The 21,689-nt window shown below is 39.0% G+C and overlaps 1 protein-coding gene and 1 long non-coding RNA gene across 9 annotated transcripts in view; one reads left to right on the top strand and one right to left on the bottom strand.

Annotated features, from left to right (window-relative positions):
- Positions 1-16,944, top strand: part of LOC110947878 (rho guanine nucleotide exchange factor TIAM1-like) — a 43,482-nt gene extending 26,538 nt beyond the window's left edge. For 3 of the 8 annotated variants that reach the window (XM_022189196.2, XM_051957773.1, XM_051957772.1), the window contains exons 11-27: positions 200-304; positions 706-787; positions 1,002-1,088; positions 1,762-1,974; positions 2,434-2,534; positions 8,681-8,866; positions 9,503-9,571; positions 9,902-10,027; positions 10,120-10,228; positions 10,923-11,102; positions 11,212-11,330; positions 11,416-11,524; positions 12,463-12,521; positions 12,647-12,752; positions 12,882-12,969; positions 13,082-13,254; positions 15,228-16,944. In XM_022189196.2, the coding sequence (XP_022044888.2) occupies positions 200-304; positions 706-787; positions 1,002-1,088; positions 1,762-1,974; positions 2,434-2,534; positions 8,681-8,866; positions 9,503-9,571; positions 9,902-10,027; positions 10,120-10,228; positions 10,923-11,102; positions 11,212-11,330; positions 11,416-11,524; positions 12,463-12,521; positions 12,647-12,752; positions 12,882-12,969; positions 13,082-13,254; positions 15,228-15,745 (2,430 nt within the window). In that variant the 3' untranslated portion in view covers positions 15,746-16,944. Of the gene's footprint in view, positions 1-199; positions 305-705; positions 788-1,001; positions 1,089-1,761; positions 1,975-2,433; positions 2,535-5,881; positions 6,143-6,172; positions 8,584-8,680; positions 8,867-9,502; positions 9,572-9,901; positions 10,028-10,119; positions 10,229-10,922; positions 11,103-11,211; positions 11,331-11,415; positions 11,525-12,462; positions 12,522-12,646; positions 12,753-12,881; positions 12,970-13,081; positions 13,255-15,227 lie in introns of those variants that run through there. The other 5 variants (XM_022189197.2, XM_022189198.2, XM_022189200.2 and 2 more) reach the window with 5 other exon arrangements.
- Positions 2,219-5,721, bottom strand: LOC127536696 (uncharacterized). Its single transcript, XR_007945789.1, has 2 exons — positions 5,599-5,721; positions 2,219-2,524 (listed from the first exon to the last, which is right to left on the bottom strand). It is a non-coding gene; the product is annotated as an uncharacterized LOC127536696 (long non-coding RNA).
- Positions 16,945-21,689: the final 4,745 nt, after the last annotated feature.

Below are 21,689 nucleotides of genomic sequence, written 5' to 3'. Positions count from 1 at the left end.
CACACACACACACACACACACACACACACACACATATATATATATATAAAAAGACGTATAGTCATATCCATCTCAAATGCATCCCAAGGAGTTTTGAATTGAAATCTGTTGTGCTGCTTTTTTTTTTTTTTTTTTTGACAAAAATTTCATTGCTATGAAGACGATAAATACCCTTCTTGTCCTTGTCTTTATCCCACAGGCTCATCAACTCGATCCCACCAAACACTACTTGCGACTCAAATTCCTGATCGAAAACCAAGTGCAATTCTACATTCCCAAACCAGAGGAGGATGTATGTGACCTGGTATGTAACTGCCTGTTTGAACTTCGCATTCTCTCTCCTTCTCTACCAGACTTGAAGATGATAAAAGTCAAGAAGCTGATTGAAAGAAATGCCAGTAATTCCAATACAATGTATGAGGAATTGCAAAAGAAGAAGTTTTCTCCAGAGAATCAGCTGCCTAGGAGAACCATGCATCAAGGGATATTCTTGGAAAGCCTGAACATGCAATATATGTAGCTACTTTTGTATTTACAGCATCTAATTATGACACAGCATAGATCCTCCTTCATCAAGACTCTGCTAAAGCTGCTTTGTCTGAAAAAATGGAAAATTAATGCTGTCAATAACCCACCCACCAGACTATGAATAAAGTAGACCATTGTGCCATGATTTATATAATAACTTCTTTTTGTTCTTCACAGCTTTACAAAGAAATTGAGCTCTGCTCAAAAATGACAAAAGTAATCCAGTTCGACAGAGATGAATCCTGCATGATTGGTTATGGTAAGACCAGTTATTGTTTTCAGTTAAGATGCTGTAATGAAGTCTGTCAAACATCTCATAAGTGGTACTGATGTTTTAAATGTAATAATTGCTTTTCTTTGACCTATGCATGACCTGTGTTTTTCCATTTGTAGTGCACAAATCCCTCTGATATCCCCCTTCTCTCTCTCTCTACTCCTTTTCTCACCTCTCAACCTTTCTTTTTCCTCCTCAGGTTTCTCAATTTCAGTGGTGGAGGAAGATGGAGTACAGCAACTCTACATCACTGATGTGAAGGCAGGAGGATTAGCCTTTGCAAAAGGTTCATTACATTTTATTTCTGTCATAAAAACTCTCTTGAAAGATACTCAATTTGTCTGAACTCACGAGTTACAGTTACAGATAAAAATAAAAAAGAACACAGGTTGCATTTGTTGTTTTTCAGTGCTTTCACACACTATTTAACACTGAACATTTTTCTGCTATCAAGGTCAACACTTCTTTTCTTTTTTAAAAATGCATTAGCACATGTTTATTTAACAGGTAGGGAAGGTCTGTGAGGAGACGGCAGTTCTCAAGGGCATTGATTACTATAATTATAACCACCCTGCCTCTCACTGGCCTTTATGTAAGATGATGCTGAATATGACATTTAGCACAGCTGCTTCACATTAGTGGCCCTGTTATGAAGTTAGACTAAAGGGTTGAGTGATGTCAAAATATCATGCCGGAGTTGGTCATAGTGCAGGCAGAGAGCATGCAGCGCTGCACACAGTAAGATACCCACACTGTGTCTTTAGAGTTGTATTTGGACTTTTAATTGTACTTTTGTTGTAATGTAACTTTAAAATCAGGAATTTAATGGTCAGTTCGTCAACACTGAAAATGAGATGGATTGTTGTTACCCTCTCATAACTGGGGGAGATAGAAAATGTTTACTCCAGGAGGCATGACATGTAGTTAACGGAACCATAACTGATGTTTTTACTTTGCAGGTCTAAATGCGGGGGATGAAATACTTCAGCTGAATGGAAAAGACTCTCACAGTCTCAATTTCTCTGACATGAAGGCAGCATTCTCCCAAGCGTCGCTGGCTTTGACCGTCAACACCCTGCCTTCTGTGGACCGCCGTCAGCTCTGCTACCTGCCGCCTCGCCGCTCAGACGCAGAGGAAGATCTCTACACGGATATCTTCTCCCAGAGTCAAGGTGATAATTGCACCAAATGCAGCCTGTCATGCAAATCTAGTACATTTAATTATGTTTGCCTTACTCATTTGGGATATTTACAGGTCCAGTTAGCAGAGGATACTGAAATGTTTAGCCTCAGCAATCGAATTCCCAGAAATCATCTATAGCATAATAATTTCTGACAGTATAATGTTGTTTACAAGCCATCTGGTGTGTAATTCTCTCTTAGCAACAGATGCTAAATGGATCAATAAGGCAAAAGTAGGCAAATCTCAAGCTTTAATTGTATTTTCAAGCAAACGGAAGAGGCTTCAATTTATTTTTTCACAGTGAATCTAAAGGGTCTTTATTGAGGAGGACAGGATGCTCAGACCTAGTATGAGAGGACCTTACATGACATTACAAGACAAGGAAATAAAAGTCTTATTCAAAGAAACTATTTTTTCATGAAGCTCATACATGACATATTTGTTGCAGAGGAAATACTGGATGATGGCGTGGGACTGTTGCTAGAGAGCTCCGGAGACAGCTTGGATGACGACTCAGAAATCTTCAGCGAGTTTGATGACTGCAGAAAGGTAAGAGCACAGTTTTAATGTATATATTGATGGCATCTGAGTATCACCACATAAAATACCTGACAGCACATTTTTCATGCTGTACTTTGGCTCCTGTCCTTGTCTTTCACATCCTCCTCCTCAGCTCTGTGTTGTTATGGAAAAAAAGCACTCATGAACATTTTACTTTACCAGCTGCTACTGGCTCATTTAATCTTGTTTTTGAAAGCAGCACAGTGTCCAGATTTACATTTGGGTGTTAACCCCATGCTTCTCAATAAAAAATCTGTTTTTTCCCTTAATGAAATGTTTGATACACGACGTGTGTCTTATGCACGAGAGACTCAAGACAAGGCAAAGCATTCCTTCTGAATATAACAGCCAAGTGATGGATGTGTCTTTGATTAATCCTGCATTCTAATTGCTTGATTAAGCGCTGCTTTTAAGTCAGGTAATGAATGGAGCTGTATTCATTTTAACTCAAAATGAACACAGAGACACAAACTGGAAAAGAAAGCACTAAGTGTGATTATGAAGACAAGCAAAGAAGGAAAAAAAATCTCAAACCTACATGCTGGTATTGAAGTGGTTTGGCTAATAAGATGGCTAATATTTCTAATGCTGTGTGAGTAAACGGTGACATCCAAGCGGAAGCCTTTAATCTCCTTTCTGTAACTGACTTCAAAAGGACAACTGGGCTCCTGCTGATGAAACACTGAAGTATGATGTGTTTTAGTAGATTAGTTCATCTTGCATGACAACACTTCATTTCTCATTGTACTAACCTAGATGAAAAGCTCATTGGAAATATTCCAAAGATCCACATGAGATCCTCAATGATCTCATTTGTCCTTCAAACCCATGTTGATCACATCACTGCTTGTTTGTCTGCTCTCTCTGTAATGCCATCATTTAACTTCTCTTATTTAAAAGGCAGCAATTAATCAAACATTGTACCAATTCTAGGTAAGTGCCCATGCAACGGTTAATGATAATATGGAAATGGGCAAAGTAAAGGGTAAAATCTTTGGAGAATTCCATCGCTGTGATGGTTTAGGTTGTGCTTTATAGCTTTCATGTTTTAATGTTGATTATTGTCCTTTTCTCTTTGAGGCCAGATTTTTGAAAATAAACCACAGATTTCTGTTATTTAGGATTCCCTGTCTTTATGTATTTGAATCATTATAGTAGGCTGCTAGCCTAGCCGCGCTAGACAACCCACGGCAACAAATTTAATTCTCTGCCAGGGTGGGTCTAGTTACCCTCCATAAGGCTCGAGGTTGGATGCTCCTAAAACTGGCCGGACGAATCACCATGAAGTGTAGAGTCAGAAGGCGGGCGTAACTAAGTGACGACAGAGGCGCGACGATTCTGACAGAAACGAACGGCGCACAATAAACAGTTATCTTTCGACTCGGCTTTGGCCACAGCCCTTAAAGATTTGAAGCTAAAATTCAACTTGAAAGATAAACAAAGGACCGCACTGAAGTGTTTCATTGAGAAGGAAGACTTATTTGGACTTATGCCGACGGGATATGGCAAATCCTTAATATACCAGTTGGCTCCGCTGGTTGGGAAGCTAATGGGACTTAGCCACAATCCGGCGCTCTAGGAACTACGTCAGCCTATTCGTTGCACTGATTGGTTGTATACCTACCCAATTGCTGCAGAGTGATTTGAAAGACAACCTTTTAGCCCGCCTCCCTCCCTGTCGAGCGTTCCTAGACCCTTGTGTCTTAAGAGCTGGGTCTAGCACGGCTAGGCTAGTAGGCAGCACTTAGAATTCACCTCTTGGCTTTGAGCTTTTAAAAAAAAAAAAACCCCGCTTCACCTAGGTTCATTTTATTTTGACAAACTGTATCTCATTGTGTACATATCAGTCTCTGCTGTATTTTACAAAGACTTTCATATCAAACTTCAAACTGGAGGATTAAACTGCAAACTCCAACATAACAATATATAAAAAGCAAAAACATTTTTTGGAAAAAGTGTCACCCATGAGCTAGATTTTCCAGTAAACTCACCAGAATTATGGTTTGCTAGTCTGAAATCTCTATAGTGGTTAAAAAAAAAATTGCTTCAAATATTTCAGCTTTAAGTCATCTTTTCTGAAATGTGCACACAACGTATACATTTGCACCACTTGCACAACAATGCAATAAAAGATGCAAATGTTTGTCAGAAGAGCAAAACAAGCAAAGAAATTAGCAATCTGTCCTCCGGATGTGTTCCATGACTACTTATTGCAACAGATTTTCAGCAGATAGTGAAAAAAGAGATGATACAAGGGCAATGAAATGAACTCTTTCATCTATTTATACTTTTCTGATTGGTAGTTTCTGATAACGCAGTCTCTTGTAGAATTTTATTTTATTTTTTGATTTGGAACAGAGACAAATCTTTTTGTCACTCAACACAAAGCAAAACTCTACCAGAAAACTGCTTATTGCAAAAAATCGATTTTCAATATAGCCTCCTTTTGTTCAATTCCAGGCACCTTTACTTGTTCTGGGATGTATTTTGCTCATCACATAGCTGTCAGGCTTTGATACCACATATTCAGTGCAAGGACTTTGGTTCTGACCGACTACACTGAGAACAACAGACACGGATATAATGCGTTTTGTTATACACTACTTTAGTGAGATTGTCACTGTGACAACCTCGGTGATGAAATGTGTGACCTTTTGTTGAGGTATTCTTGAGAGAAATTCTGTAAACGTAAAAAAGAACTAACTGAGGATGCATCTGCAAAGTGAGTCATGAGATTCACTTGTTAAATAAGTTCTGGAGTCTCCTCTGAGGTGGAAGATATTTAAATGTGTGATAATATCAGTAGGTGTTTCCTTTGTTTCTCACTAAGCCATTTCTGGACTTGGGACCTAATCGGAGGAACAAATACCTTGTTTGTTACCTAATAAATATGTTTAGGCATGCACGAACATTTCCGACTCTGTTTTCCTCCTGCAAAATCCTCCAGAGCAGTTTCTCTGTCCTCACCCTCCACTGTAGCCTGCGCCTTTGCAGCACCCCTCTCCCCTTTTCCTGAAATCCTGCATTTATATTCTACTGCGGTGTGGCTTACCGAGCCAATCCTGCTCCACCGCAACCTTGAGGAGGAGACTCCTTTCCTCCTGCTCCTTTGCTCTCTCTCCGGTCTGGAGGATTATCAAGACTCATTTACAATGCTGCTGGAGCTGGTCAGGTCTTCACACTCACACTGTGTGTTTTAGTTTGCCCACCCTGTGGAGAAGAGAGACGGAGGGAGGGAGAGAAAACAGCAGAGTATCAGTGACAGAGCTACAGCGGACTGTGAAGGCGCATAAGAAGGGGAGTTGGAAGGCTGTAAGTACTGGTGGGCGGAGAGGAGGAGGCTGAGCCGCTTCACTCATCCTTCATCACAAGCACCACAGCACCTTCTCCTCCTTTTAAAACCGGGAGGACAAAAGGGCTGAGAAATGTTTTGGAGAGGCTCAGTGTAAACTTGAATCTTCCCAAAGCCTGGAGTCTCTTTCGCTCTGACACTTTAACTGGCGCTGACTGTCCACCTGCACCCGGATATGTCCGTCCTGAAGTGGAGCAAGCACAGCAAGCGCTCATCAGAGTCCGTCTATGACATGCTTCATCTGGTGAGATACTTTCTCTGCATGTCTTTTCTGTACTTGGATAGCTCTCATTGTGACTGCTGTGTTATCCCAGTAAGACACAAAAAAAAACAACACCTTTCCTTCTCAGCGTTTGTTTCACACCTCTTCTTGGCTGCTACAGACAGACAACAGGAAGCTGTGAGTCACCGCTGTGTCGCAGAGTTTCCCCTTAACCACTGAGGTGCTCCACAACATGCCAACATGGAACATTGTGTGTAGGAGTCTGCACAGGTCCGACCGAGACAACTTTGGTTTCACATGACTGACAGACTACCCTGACCATTGTAGCAGTGGCTGACTGTTGGAGAGTTTTCTCTCTTGGCACCTCAAGGCTGTGATCTCAGGCTTATGTCAGTTTCAGAGGGCAGACATGCAATATTCCCTCTACTCCATCAGTGTTTTTATGCTTTGAAACGGTTTTTAATCTATATTTCATTTGCTGAGGGAGATGATAGTTTCTGGCATCTCACAGTTTTACCCATGACGGCATCTCTGATTTACATATTGTTCATTTAATGTGATATTGAAGACTTTGATCCTCTCCTCCTCTGTTCTTTCTACTCTCTCTGCCATTTCAAGACTGTCCATGCACCCAGAGCTGTCATGGTGTTAATTAGGCTAGAATGTGAATGTGAGGAAGACTGGGCTGTGACTTTCAGCAAAACTTGAGTGCCGTTGGCAGAATGAGCTGGAAATAATGAGATTTATTTACATCTTGCATTGATTATGTCTGTTCTTGTGGTGCTTTACTTTGTAATGCCTGTTTTTTTCTTAACTTGCATTTTGGGTTGCATGTACACAATCTCATGACATCAGTAAAATGCCCAAGGGAGGATACAGACACATTGTACTGAGGAAAACTTGAGCCTTGTGATGCGTTGCAGCGTGTTTTTATGGATGCTAATTAACCAAATCTCAACTGATCTCTTATGCTGATTTTTTTTTTTTTTTTTAAGTTTAAAAACCTACAGAACTTTCTACATCATTATCCGTGAAGTTTATTATTCAGGGGATGTTCTGAGCACTAAATCTTTGTCAGGCAACTTGACTGTCTAAAGCCACTCTTGAAATGGTTTTAAGTGCGTGCTGTTTATTCTGAAAATTTTTAATCAGCAAAAACAACACTGAGGTTGATAAATTGCTGCTATTTCACTACACATTTGGTTTTAAATTATACTTATGCATTGGTCTAAAATGCATTTGTGACTTTACATTTGCAGACATTATAGCACTTCCTAGTTCATCTGTTGATCTGGGAGCTGTCTGATTATTTCGGGAACACTGTCAAGAGGGACAAATGGCTGCCGTGCCTCACATATGAATGTCTGATTAGATAACAATGTTAATAACCACCGTCATTTGCAAAGCTGCATGAGAATAGCCGTGGCTTTCACAGTAAAACACTCTGTTCTTTTTGGTTTTTGTATGTATTGTGCTTATTTTTTTAAACCACATTTTAGCGAAAGGACATCTATTCATTCTGAATTTTTTTTGGACACTTCTCAGTGAAATTGACTTGCACTTTCGTTTCCGCATTTTTTTTAATGGACAGCAATAGCTAATAATAAAAACAGAAAGCTGATTTGATGCCCTCAGATGTGAGACTGACAGTAGGTCAGATCTAAATTAACATGTTATTTTTTTTTATCTCAGAATTAGAACTGTCCATCCTCTGCAGCTTTGTGGAGGCTATATTATTATTTCCCAGAGGATCGTATAGCTGTGGCAGATAAATTGCTTCTGTCTGGCCCATAAAACTTTATATTATAAACCAGAGACCTCTCAGCTCTCTGTTGTGCTCTCAGTGATGTTTCCACCTGCTAGTGGTCCCTGTTACCTGTTTGCTGTGTGCTAATTTCTAAGTGAACCTTTATGTATCGTCTACTTTACGACAAAGTCTTTCCTCATGAAATTCAATAAGGTTTTGCTGGACATGAATAGAGCTCTTTGTGCTTGCATTGATTTAAAAAGCCAAACTGACATTTGTGTTTTGGCTGTAGCCTGTTGCGAACAAAGTAACTGTATTAGTTCAGCCATGTAGGCTGTGCCGAGTGGGGTCTATTTTTGTCCAAAATGATAGTCTAATGCACATCAGTGCTGGTCACCACGGCAACCCGTACTGTATGCGGACGGGCACTGTAGTGTGTATATTTTGATTCTGTGAAAGAGATGAATCATTACACCACCGATCCGTCAGTAGGAGGAAACACCAGGGAAAAGAGGGATGCGAGTGAAATAGAGGGAGGCGGAAAGTCATTGTTATGACAGACTGAAAATAGACCAAATTAGTGCAAATGATTTTTTTAGACCTGCCTCTTTCCAGGCTCACTCTCTGCACAGTCATGAATCTGTGCACATCAGTAGGTAGAAAGTGGTACCTTCATGTTATTATCTAAGAAGCCTTATTTTCATGATTGATATTTGTATGTTTCTTTTCTACAACTAAAAGTAGGGCTTGCGTAATTTAATCATATTTAAACTGAAGCCTTCACTGCCTCTTGTCAATTTCTTTTTTTACAGAGTACAGAGCAGGTCGCTGCTTTCTGCCGCAGTCTCCATGATATGAATCCTGTGGAGTGCGTGTCCTCTTCGCCTAGCCCGGACTCACCCTTTCCACCTCCTGCAACACTCCGACAGCTCTCCGATGCTGACAAGCTCCGCAAGGTCATCTGTGAACTTGTGGAGACTGAACGCACCTATGTCAAAGTCAGTATCATGCATCTTTCTTGTAAGAAACAGATGGTATTGTGTGAGTGTGTATGTTCCCCCTGTCCATCGATCTGTGTTTCTGTCTGCCTTCAGCTGTGTTAGCGCTACGCATTACCTATTCCATATGACCAATCCATATTTATCTCTGTGTCCCAGGAGATGTGAGGGGGACACAGCTGTGCCCTTGCGTGGTTATTGCCTAATCTTTTTCTACCCGGCATAAATTGGGCTCAGTGCAATAACTGGGTTAGAGATGGTATATAATGGGATAATGTCAAGGCTATCTATAATGTTATACCTCATTTCAGGGGGTATGGATATACTTATTACAGAAATCACTGTGCAAGATTGATGGTGCACCATGTAACCTTTTAAAGGAATTGTTTGATTTCTGGTGGAAAATTTGGTCTACTTAAGACATTGAAAGAAACATGTGGGTGTATTTTATGTTTGAGTGTGTAGTAGTGGGACTAATTTTGCTAATGCAAAGGGACATGGGCAAGATACTGGAATGGATGTTAGGTTTAAATTGATTATTAAATGAGTAACGCTGCAGTGTTGGTCATGTTCATTTTCCTGCTTATGTAAAACTGTGTCGGTCTGAATCCAACACAGTTCACGCTTGTCTTACAGGATCTCAATTGCCTCATTGGGAGATATTTAACCCCATTGCAGAAAGAGACCTTTCTCACTCAGGATGAGGTATGTCAGATTTTCCCCATAAGCCTTTAAGGGTAGTTTGGGTTTTAAATGCCTGCATTGTGGAATTGTTCAAAGAAAAGTGGGTTACATAATCATGCAAAGTGTGGCTGTGTATAAGGACAAGAGGTTGGATGAAGTGAGAGAAAGAGAAGGTTTGCAAATTAAGAATGTTTTATATGCATTTGCAATAATGGAATACATTTGGTTGTATTACATTTTGAGAGTTTCCATGCACTAGCTAAGTCAAGGACTAAGAATAAGATAATGAAATATCTTGTTTGCTATAAAATTAGAAGTTTTTTAACTTTACTTAAATGTCTTTTCCTCCAGCTGGATGTACTGTTTGGTAATTTGCCGGAAATGGTGGAGTTCCAAGTTGAGTTTCTTAAGACCCTGGAAGATGGAACAAGACTGGTTCCAGATCTGGAGAAACTGGAGAGTGTGGATCAGTTTAAGGTACACCATGCATCACAATTAGACACACACAGCAACAAGCATTTTAAACATCAGTGAGTTCTTTAAATAATAATTGGATATCTTTGTCACAGAAAATCCTCTTCTCCCTGGGAGGCTCTTTCCTGTACTATGCAGATCGTTTTAAAATCTACAGCGCCTTCTGCGCCAGCCACACCAAAGTCCCTAAGGTCCTCGTAAAGGGTGAGCAAATGTGTTCCTGGGTTGACATTCCTCCTTGGCTCAAAGGAGAGGATGTGTTTATCCATCAACCATCTGCCATATCCTACACGGCTCCATAAATCTGCTCTGTGGAGTTGTCAGCCTCACTGTTGTCCATCTGACCCCTGCATACTTTCAAGCTGGAGGCTTGCAGGGCTAAAAAGCTCTGCAACATTGTATGATGTATAATGAGCAGTGCCGGAGAGTCTGTTCTCTAAGCTAGTACACCCACTCCTTTAAGACTTGAGTGGATGGCATTGTTTGCTGCATTTACATTCAGTGAGTCAGCCGATTATCTGCCATACAGTTTGGCAAAGTGCTGTCAGGATAAAGATGTTTTTCAAAGCTGTGAACAGATTTTTTTTTTTCTTCTGCCCGTTTATGGTTTCCCTGCTCTCGGGATGAAATCCTCCTCAAAAAAAAAAAAACACAGAATCATTTAGTCCTTTTAACCTGGCTTTAGATAATTTGTAATCCAAGACAATGTGAAAGTTAAACACTAACTAGACCACTAAATGAACGTATTTATACTACGGTAATGGAATAAATCGTAACTAAAATTATGAAAATAAAATTATCAGTACATGCAAATACATTAACTATGGAAAGGAAAATCAAAGAAGTACCTAAGCTGTGTGGATGAGTTGCATTAAGTGTTACTTATTGGTCATTCCAGCCAAGACTGACCCCGATTTCAAGGCCTTCCTGGATGAGCGGAACCCGAAGCAGCAGCACTCTTCCACCCTGGAATCGTACCTAATCAAACCTATACAGAGGGTGCTCAAATATCCCCTCCTGCTGAAGGAGCTGTACTCACTCACAGACCCAGACAGCGAGGAACACTACCACCTGGACGGTAAGACCCAGTCACATGGCCGTCTGAGCAAATGAAATTATTCTGAAATTATCCATATACAGCCGCAGTTCGTTCAGCTCTAACCAATACATTTTCTGCTTAACTGCAGTTGCCATGAAAGCCATGAACAAGGTTGCTAGCCACATCAATGAGATGCAGAAGATCCATGAGGAGTTTGGAGCAGTGTTTGATCAGCTCATCACTGAGCAGAGCAGTGAAAAGAAGGAGGTAGGCTGGAGAAACGCAGCTTGTCTGTGTTCTGTCATCTGAAGAGCACGTGGAGTGACTGCTGACATTTTGTTGTGATGAGCAGGTTGCTGATCTGTCAATGGGTGACCTGCTACTTCACAACACTGTGACATGGATCAACCCACCGGCCTCCTTAGGAAAATGGAAGAAAGAACCCCAGATAGCTACATTTGGTATGTGTGAGGACTTTTCTTCACAATTTTACATTCTAAATATGAGAAGTGAGTAATGAGAATATTGAATCGGTTTCTTATGTTCAGTCTATTTAAACACCAAAAATGTTAGTTAATAGTGTTGTTGACTGAATGAAAACGGCAGAAATGAAGTGTATTGGCACAGGGAAGCACCCAATTGGTATTCAGTGTGCACATACTTGAGAAAATTTTGTTTTCTCTTTTTAAAAAAAAAGCAGTATGAATGTACTTTGAATTTGATAAGTAATTAGCTTTACAAGACAAAAGTTAAGTATGTTGCCAATGCTTCACTATCAGTGACCTACTAATAGAGCTGGGCAGTGAACTCTGAAAACTAACAGTCAACAAAAGCTGAGCAACATACAGTGCAGCACTTTACAAAACTGAGGAAAACAACCTATGCCCATATAGCATTTTGAAAAAACAATGGTTTTCAAAATTCACTGTTATAGCCAAGATGCTTTTTTTTCCCTCCCCGTTTTCCTGTTTTCATTTCAGAATGCACATGTACCAACTTTTGTTTCTGTAAAAAAAGCTTTAACCAGCATGGTTGGCCATGGAATTACACTTTCATTTTTCCTATATTCATACAGGAGGAGACAGGCAGATGTTTACAAGATGCTGCAGATATCTTAAATAACTTAAAAATATTACAAGTAAAAAAATCTGTTCAGCCTCACATCTTTAGATACTGATCTAGTCTCATTTGCAGCTCAGTGGGTGAAAAGAAAGTGTCAGTGTAATTGTTTACCATCAAGAATGAATTCTGAACCAAATCAAGACAGAGAATTGATTTGTGAGCTTGCCAAAGATTTCTCGTGTTTTGCGTAAACACAAGCGTTTATCCATTTTGTATGTTAATTTGACAAGTCATTTGAGGTCCTTGGTGATAACTTGATGTTTCTTCCCCCATCTAGTGTTCAAAACAGCAGTCGTCTTCGTATGCAAGGAAGGATCCAAGCAGAAGAAGAAAATGGTAGGTTTTTGCACAAGCACGATGCAATCAGCAGTACCATATTTATTTTAAGAAAATAAAGTCAGCTTTGTTTCAGGAAATCTGTTACAAAAATTAACTGATTTCTTTTGTTTGTTTGATGGAAGGGTGGCTCTCACAGAGTCTCTATATCTTCAGAAGAAAAAGACCCTTTCCGATTCCGTCACATGATCCCAACTGATGCCCTTCAAGTCCGATCGTTAGCCAATGCAGGTAGGTCACACATGGAATACAGTTCTGCGGTGAAATACAGATGTTTTGTTCTTTTATATCCAGAAATTAATTTTCTAGTAAGATTCTTTTGGACATGAAATCGTATGTGGGTGTTAATTTCTCCCTCAGATGGTGAGGGCTCTGCTGTGTGTGAGATCGTCCACACAAAATCGGAGTCAGAAGGAAGGCCAGAGAGGTCATTTCATCTGTGCTGTAGGTAAGCATCTCTCCTGAATCAGATTGAATTCCACTGGAGACTGAAGCTACCATACCACTAATACAGTCCGGTCTGCTATCTAACTGATACGCTGACCTTGTATTTCCCTCAGCTCTCCGGAGAGCAGAAAAGACTTTCTGAAGACAGTCCACTCCATCTTGAGGGAAAAGCACCGCAGGCAGCTCCTGAAAACGGAGAGTTTACCTCTCAACCAGCAGTATGTACCCTTTGGAGGAAAACGACTATGTGCCCTGAAGGGAGCCCGCCCTGCCATAAATAGAGCAGGTAAATGCCAGCCTGTGGCTCTATTCACCCTACAGCACCGCATGTCCCAGTTCCTTCGTAGCTGACACACATGCAATCCTTTGATTCAATTGGAGCTTTATACCACATTTATAGATTTAATTAATATGCTGGAAGATACTACATTAAAAAAAACTGCATCTAATGGTGGGACGGTTATTTTGCTTTGCCACAATATTCTTCTAAACTTGTTCTGAATCTGTGAGAATCTTTGAATCTTATCTTGAAGTAATTCTAACTGTTATCCCATTGTAATATTCAACCCTGACCTTGTTCTAATCTGTATTGTTCATTGTTGGTTAATCACATTTGGCATTTTTATTCATCTTATCCTCAATGTGAAAACTGAGTGATATTTACAATATATTTACAGTGAAGCCCAAAAGGACTTGTACTCATGCCAAAGTGAAGTTGTAATGAATTTGAGTTCATTTGACTAATAAGGTTCCTCTAGTGATGACTAAGTGACAAAAGATGGTCAGGAATTGTCAGACAATTTTTACGATTTCTATATTTATCTTTTTGTCATGGCATATTTTACTCTGTATGCCATGTCCACATTTTTCATTCCCTTTTCTCAGTAATTGGTAGAAAAATTGCCACCACAGCAATCAAATGGGTTTTACAGTTTCTAACAAGCTTTTTACACGTCTCCACTGGGATTTTCAACCACAGCTCCTTGTGACGATCTCTAGGTCTGAGGTTGAAGAGCTTCCCCACATTGCTCTGGTCTTCATTTCCCTCAAAACATTCCCAGTGGGATTCAGGTCTGGATTCCAAAATGTTGAGATGAACTGTTTTTGTTGTTGGGAAGGTCGGATGCTGCCCAAGGCCAAGTTTTTCTGCAGACTGCGTGATGGTTTCCTCGAGAACCTTTAATGTCATCCTATTTTCTCATGATGCCATTTACTTTGACAAGGCTGAAAAACACCCAAAGCATTACATTCTCACCACCATGCCTCACTGTTGAGATGGTGGTGTTGTGGTTCGATGTTTCTTCTTTCTTTTACCAAATGAAAGTCGTGTCCCTGGGTCCAAACAACTCTAGTTTCATCTTACCCGACCACAGCACTGATGACTGAAAGCTTTCATCTTTGTCCAGCTGAGTTTTTGGAAAGCCTGCACAAGCTTTTGTGTGTCTGTGTCAGAAAACTGGAGTCCTCCTTGATCAGTCTGTGGAGACCAGCCTTGTGCAGTATCTGCTGCATTGTCTGCCTTGAGATGTTTATTCCAGAATTGCTCATTTTCATCCGGACAGCCTTAGTGATAATCCTTAGGTTCTTCTTGGATTCTCGTGCACCCGATCTTGCCAGTGTAGGGTGATGTTTGGCTTCTTATCACACCCTTTGAGATTTTCCACAGAGTGGAACGTCTTGTTCTTTCTCATTACTTTATGCACTGTGGTCACTGGATCTTGACAACACTAGGATTTGGCTTTGTCTTATCTTGCCTTGTGAGCAGCCACAATGTGCAACTCTCTCTCAGTGATGGACATGATAGCGAACTCACTAAGCTGTTTGGTTTTAGCCATGACTTGCATTTAACTAGTAACGAACTAGAGAACTACTGCATCAGATATTCTAGGTCTGTAGTGTATTAGAATGCTCTAGAACATGACAGAAATTACCAGGGTAAGAAAGGTATAGAAGCAGCATTTTCTAAAAAAAAAATTTAAAAAAAATGTGTGAGCATTTCTTTTCAGAATAATTTTGGACATGTTGCTTCAGTGAAAATGGAAAAAAAAACACATAAAATTGTTTAAATTCAACAGTAACATTGCTAACACAATGTCTTACCAGTATCTATCACTCCTATATGTAATTTCCAGCCAGAAGAAACCTACTGGTAAAACAGAAATTCACTATAAGCTATCAAACTTCAAAGTAAAGTCCTGAAAGTGTTTACTGTATTATTCACTTTTTTCTTTTTTTTTTTTCTTTTTTTTTTTTAAATAGCATCTGCCCCAACCAGGACTCTCGGCAGAAGGAAGTTGGTGCGCAACCGCTTCACCATAGATACCGATATTGTTTTTGACGGGGAGCCGGAACAGCAGGACCTCGCTTCACCACAGGAGCCTGACTTAAAAAGGCCACAGCAGGAAGATGAACCCGATCAGCATCAGCAGTCTGAGTTAGCAGGTGATACAGACCGCTGGGTGGAAGAACAGTTCGACCTAGAAGAATATGAAGATCAGGAAGAGATGAAGGAGACAGACATCCTTAGTGACGAGGATGATGAGCTCTGTCAGACACCCAGAGCTCCATCCACTGAGGCTGACCTGGAGGACCCCATCATGGCTTTGTCATTGGAAGGTGCAGAAACCGAAGAGGATGAGAGCATGAAGTCCCCAGGAGTCAGTGAGACGCCTGCAGATGTGAAGCCATCTGACAAGGAACATCAAAATCAAACGGAGAAAGATGAGATCTGGGTACGAAGAGAGCAATCAGGTTCATCCCCAGACTCTGCCACATAAAAGCCAGTGAGAACAGGCAGACAGCAAGTGTCTTAGACAGCTTTACAAGGGTTCCTTACAGATCAGTCATCATAAGCAGTGCATGAGCATTGATGTCTATCGCACAGCTAGTAGAAGATATATCCTTCTTTACCTTACTTATGCTGAATGCTTTTTGTACAGGTAAGATCATTAGTGGAGCAATACAGGGATCCAGAATGAGGGAGCTTTATCCCAAATCAAATGCTGTTACATAGTCGAGTGTAAGCTTTGAGAGATGAACTAATGGTACAATCATGGAATCTAATCAGTTGCTTTGATTGGCATGGTTTGCACATTTGGGCAGCATTCTATAGTCCTGCCTGCTGTTGCCAAATTTGGGTATTGTGAGAACATTAATATTTGTTTTGTCTGTGTGACTCAGAGTTATTATCATAGTTAAGGGCTGTATATTATTTGTCCTTAAAGAAGTAGAATAATTAATTGCAAAGGACAGTCTTGTCTTACATAGTTTACTGTACTTGTACATTTTCACATGAATATACACAGACATGTTTGGGGAACAGATTTCCTTATTATGTAATATGTATATAATTTTGATCTTTTGATTTACAGACTAAAAGCTATCTTATAGTCTGGAAGATGTTTTGTTGTTTTTACTTGTTACTTTTAATATTGAAATTATGTAATAGCCCCTCTGTCACAAATATAAGGGGAGTTGGCTTTGTTTTAATTTAACATAATCCTGTTTTACTTGAACTTGTATTTGCTGTTTTATGTGTCTTATTATTTACTGTGAAACCATTTTGTCGAGTTATACCTTTTTGCTCTTTAGTATTGCCACTCAAACATATTCCTTCTTAACAGTTCACATGCTCACTCTGTATTGTAGATAATTTACACACCAGCTATTTTAGAAAGTCTTGTGTGTTCAAAAAGATTGTTCACTGGTATTGAATTACAAAGCAATGTTGTTTTATTTATTCATGTGTAAATTAATTTGTTAGCAACATACGTAATCCTTTTTTTTTTCCACAAAGAAAGTCCAAATTTGCTCAAGCAATCAAGGGGAAAGACTTGCAGTATGCCTGAACAGTGAAAGAAGTCATGCTTGTAAACAACTCATTGTGCTACTAAGACTGCATTTTTATTACTGTGTGTATATAGAAAATGTATTGATATCATAATAAATACAGTTGTTTCCTACTTATAATTCAAAACCACTCTCTGCAGTGACTCATCAGATAGTGTGGTGTCATTCAGCAGCCTAATTCACTCCCTGCAGCTCTGCAGACATCAACTCTGCAAAACAGTTTTATGATGTGAGAGAAACCCAGATGTCCAGTGTGCTCAGACATGCCTGAGGACGACAGAACTAAGCAGCTAATCGATGCTCCTCTGCCTCAAAGCAACCCAGAGACGGACTGAAATTGCACAACAAAATGTGAAAACTAAAAACTAAACCTTCAGAAGACGTTAAAAGCCACTTTGAGTGTTTGCAAGCTGCGGCTGATTAAGCGTCTGAATGATCGCGAAGGAGCTATACCACTTACCACAGAAAGGATAAAAGAATGTCTGCAGTCAAAGTGTGGGTTTCACTTAAAGGTGGAGTTGGTGATACTAATCCAATACAGTTTCTGTCAGAATCGGGGAATGTCTCCTTGCCGTCGATTAGCTTTAATGCTTGTGCCGAGACAAAATCCAAGGTTTGTACACAGCCCTGGCTTTGTAAATGGGAAACAAAGTCCAAATACTATTCCAGCGTATGCAGTTTGTGCTCATGCTCAGGAATGGGGAAGGGGCTGGGTGCAGTGATAGTAAGAGGGATGTGAAATTTGACACAAGATAAATATCTGAATTTGTTAACAAGCTAAATATTAACATGTCTTCATAATCAGATTCTGCCTTCAAGATCAACGAACCATCTCATGACAGGAGAAGTCATGCTCAGCAGAGAACTGTTAATATGAGAGTCTTCATTCAATAATGATTAAAAAGAAAATTCTATAAAAGAAAATGTGCAATACAAAACCTTTGCAATAAAAAAAAAGCTTTTTTGGGGGCGATCGCTGTTGATTCCTCTCATCATCAGAAGTGGACATTTTGTGTGCTTTGTAGCTATTGAATCTCATCACATGTATTTCAGTGAGTGCTGGTGAGGGTCTGCTTGCGATTTCCTCTTTTAGCATGGCACTTTTTTGTCAAATACCATCAGGATTTTTGAGAGATAAAATGCAGGTGCAGCTGTTGCAAACACTGCAAAATACTGTGACAAGCAGCAGTGTCGAAAATTTAGGGTGCCAATCGCACGTTGAAACTGCACTAGAGAGCATCAGTAGCAGTAAGTGGACACTCACCAACACCCACTGAAAGACACTTAACTGGGGACAACTCTATTAAATGTGGCCTTAAAAATGACCATCAACTGAAATCAAATTTAGAATCTGAACAACATGAGCTTCACCAAACTTGTATCTATGGAAGAGTTATAGAATTTCTTTTATATTGTCCACAGGGTCCGTGAACAAAATAAAATGACAGAAATCTTTGTCTTTTTGCATCAGTTCTGTTCAGATATTCGACTCCACAGCCTAAAGAAACAAGGAGCTAAAGGTCAACATATCCATGGAGATGAGGTAAACGCATCGTATTACAAACTGCATTTGATGTTTCAGATGTGTTTCTGTCTTTGTCAGGGACGGCTGGTATAAATGAGCTAACAGGGCTAAGCCCTCCCAGGCCAACACAAAAAAAAGATGAGAAAATTATTTTTTAAATAACTTACAACAGATTGTTTTAAGTTTAGGTGAAAACAAAGGTAGCAACAGCACCAATCAGTCAAAAAAAACATAGAATACAGCCATGGCCATAAGTTTGGACACAACATGACTTATGTCTGTTTTGATGTCTATTACAGAACATAACTAATATTTTTTGACAGCACCAGTTTAATTAGTCAACAAATCAACAAGGGATATAATATTATCAATAAATTCCAACAATTGTAACAACTTTGTTCCCAAAACATAATATTAGAAGAAAATAACAAAAAAAAATGCAGTACTTTCACAACCGAATTTGGTAAGAATAACAAAATCACACCAAACTCTTTTGATGTTTTTTTAAATATGAAACTTAATATAGTTCTCAGGAGTTGTGTATTATCACCCAAACACTTCAGTATTTTGTGGTATTTTCTAAGATTCACAAGCGTCATGGTACTTGTGTCCAAACTTATGGCCATGGCTGTATCTCAAAATGGGCTTATTTTTTACAGCCCCAGCAGATACAGTCCGCTTTCATTCATTGTGTTCTTGTAAGTGATTGACAGGTGTCATGTCCCGCCCCTGTGATTTACTGATCATTTGGGCTAACTTCAGGCAGCCCGCAGGCCTTTGACGCAGCGAGAAAAGGTTAAGCTATGGCGGACGTTAGCATGAACGAGGTGGAATATTTGCTTTCATGTCCATTTTCCTCAATATCTTTGGAAGAAAAGCTGGAAGTTAAGAGACTGGGATCACATCGGCCGTCGATGTGAGCTTCTTTTCAAATAAGGTAGACCCATGTTGACCTGTTAAAGGACTGTGACACCTTGTTTTTGCTGAGGTCATCTTTTGTACTGAAGGCGTGATTTGCACTACAGCCATGCCATAAGTTTGGACACAAGTACCATGACGCTTGTGAATCTTAGAAAATACCACAAAATACTGAAGTGTTTGGGTGATAATACACAACTCCTGAGAACTATATTAAGTTTCATATTTAAAAAGACATCAAAAGAGTTTGGTGTGATTTTGTTATTCTTACCAAATTTGGTTGTGAAAGTACTGCATTTCTTTGTTATTTTCTTCTAATATTATGTTTTGGGAACAAAGTTGTTACAATTGTTGGAATTTATTGATAATATTATATCCCTTGTTGATTTGTTGACTAATTAAACTGGTGCTGTCAAAAAATATTAGTTATGTTCTGTAATAGACATCAAAACAGACATAAGTCATGTTGTGTCCAAACTTATGGCCATGGCTGTATGATGTTTTTAGAGCGACATGGTACTATGATGTTTTTAGAGCGGCATGCTACACTATGACTTTTTTGGACGACATGGTATACTACGATGTTTTTAGAGCGACATGCTATACGATGACATTTCTTGGATGACATGCTATACTATGATGTTTTTAGAGCGACATGCTATACTATGACGTTTTTCGAGTGACATGCTATACTGTGACGTTTTTTGGACAACATGCTATACTATGACTTTTTTGACGACATGCTATACTATGATGTTGTTAGACCGACATGCTATACTATGACATTTTTAGAGCGACATGCTATAATATGACGTTTTCAAGTGACATGCTATACTATTAAGTGTTTTCAGTGACATGCTGTAGTATGACGTTTTTCGAACAACATGCTATACTATGATGTTTTCGCGTGACATGCTATACTATGACGTTTTTTTGACGACATGCTATACTGTGACTTTTTTTGACGACATGCTATACTATGACGTTTTTAGAGTGGCATGCTATACAATGATGTTGTTAGAGCGACATGCTATACTATGACATTTTCAAGTGACATGCTATACTATGAAGTTTTTTGAGTGACATGCTGTAGTATGACTTTTTTCGAGCAACATGCCATACTATGACATTTTCGCGCGACGTACTATACTATCAAGTTTTTTGAGCGACATGTTGTAGTATAAAGTTTTTAGAGCGACATGCAATAATATGACTTTTTTGAGCGACATGCAATAATATGACGTTTTTCAAGCGACATGCTATAGTATGACTTTTTAAGAGCGACATGCTATAATATGACGTTTTTTTGACGACATGCTATACTGTGACTTTTTTTGACGACATACTATACTATGACGTTTTTTGAGCGACATGCTATACTATGACATTTTTTGGACAACATGTTTTACTTTGACATTTTTAGAGTGACATGGTATACTATGACGTTTTTAGAGCGACACGCTATACTATCATGTTTTTAGAGCAACCTGCTACAATATGACGTTTTTAGAGCGACATGTTATACTATGATGTTTTTAGAGCAACATGCTAAACTATGACGTTTTTAGAGCGACACGCTATACTATACGCTTTTCAAGTGAAATATTATGATGACGCTTTTTGCTTAAGTTTTTTTTTTGTTTTTTAGCAACATATAAGAATTTTAACCATTACTATACTTTTACTTGTGCAATAAAATATTATTCAATGGCATTTTTTAGACAACATATTATACTCTGATGTTTTCTTGAATAACATACTATTTTGACAATACACTGCACTATGACATTTTTGAACCACATATACATTACAATTTTTGGCAACATCCTATCATTTTGCGCTTTTTGAACGACATAATAATCTATGGGGTTTTTTGCCGACATGCCATACTATGAACTACAGGCCATACTATGTTATTCTTGAAAAGTATACTAAACTTTGACATTTTCTGACCTACATTCTATACCTTGATTCTCAGCATTTTTTCAGTGACGTACCCTCTGTGTACTATTTTTTCATTCAAGTACCCACCAACAAAGGCAAAGCATTTTTGGCTGACAAAAAGAGACAGACATAAAATACAGCATTACATCATCAGTTTCTGATATATTAAATTTTATATCAATGCAAAAAAATGCTAATTTGTAGTGATCTCTCTTCAACTACTTGGAGAAAAAGAACTAAAGACTTGTTAAAAAATAAATAGTTGATTCAACTGTAAATAAATATTCATACACAGAAGTAATCATAAATGTAAAGCATCCTCTTACACACATGGACAAAGTTATTGGTACCCCTTGGTTAATGAAGAAAAACCCACAATGGTCACAGAAATAATTTGAATCTGAAAAAAGTTAAAAAAAAAAAAAAAATCTATGAAAATAAACCAGTGAAAATCAGACATTGCTTTTGAACCGTGGTTCAACAGA

This window comes from Acanthochromis polyacanthus, chromosome 13 (genome assembly GCF_021347895.1).
Source record: "Acanthochromis polyacanthus isolate Apoly-LR-REF ecotype Palm Island chromosome 13, KAUST_Apoly_ChrSc, whole genome shotgun sequence".
Taxonomy (NCBI): Eukaryota; Metazoa; Chordata; class Actinopteri; family Pomacentridae; genus Acanthochromis; species Acanthochromis polyacanthus.
The sequence above is the reverse complement of the archived record's forward strand: the minus strand, read 5'-3'. Positions and strand labels throughout refer to the sequence as shown.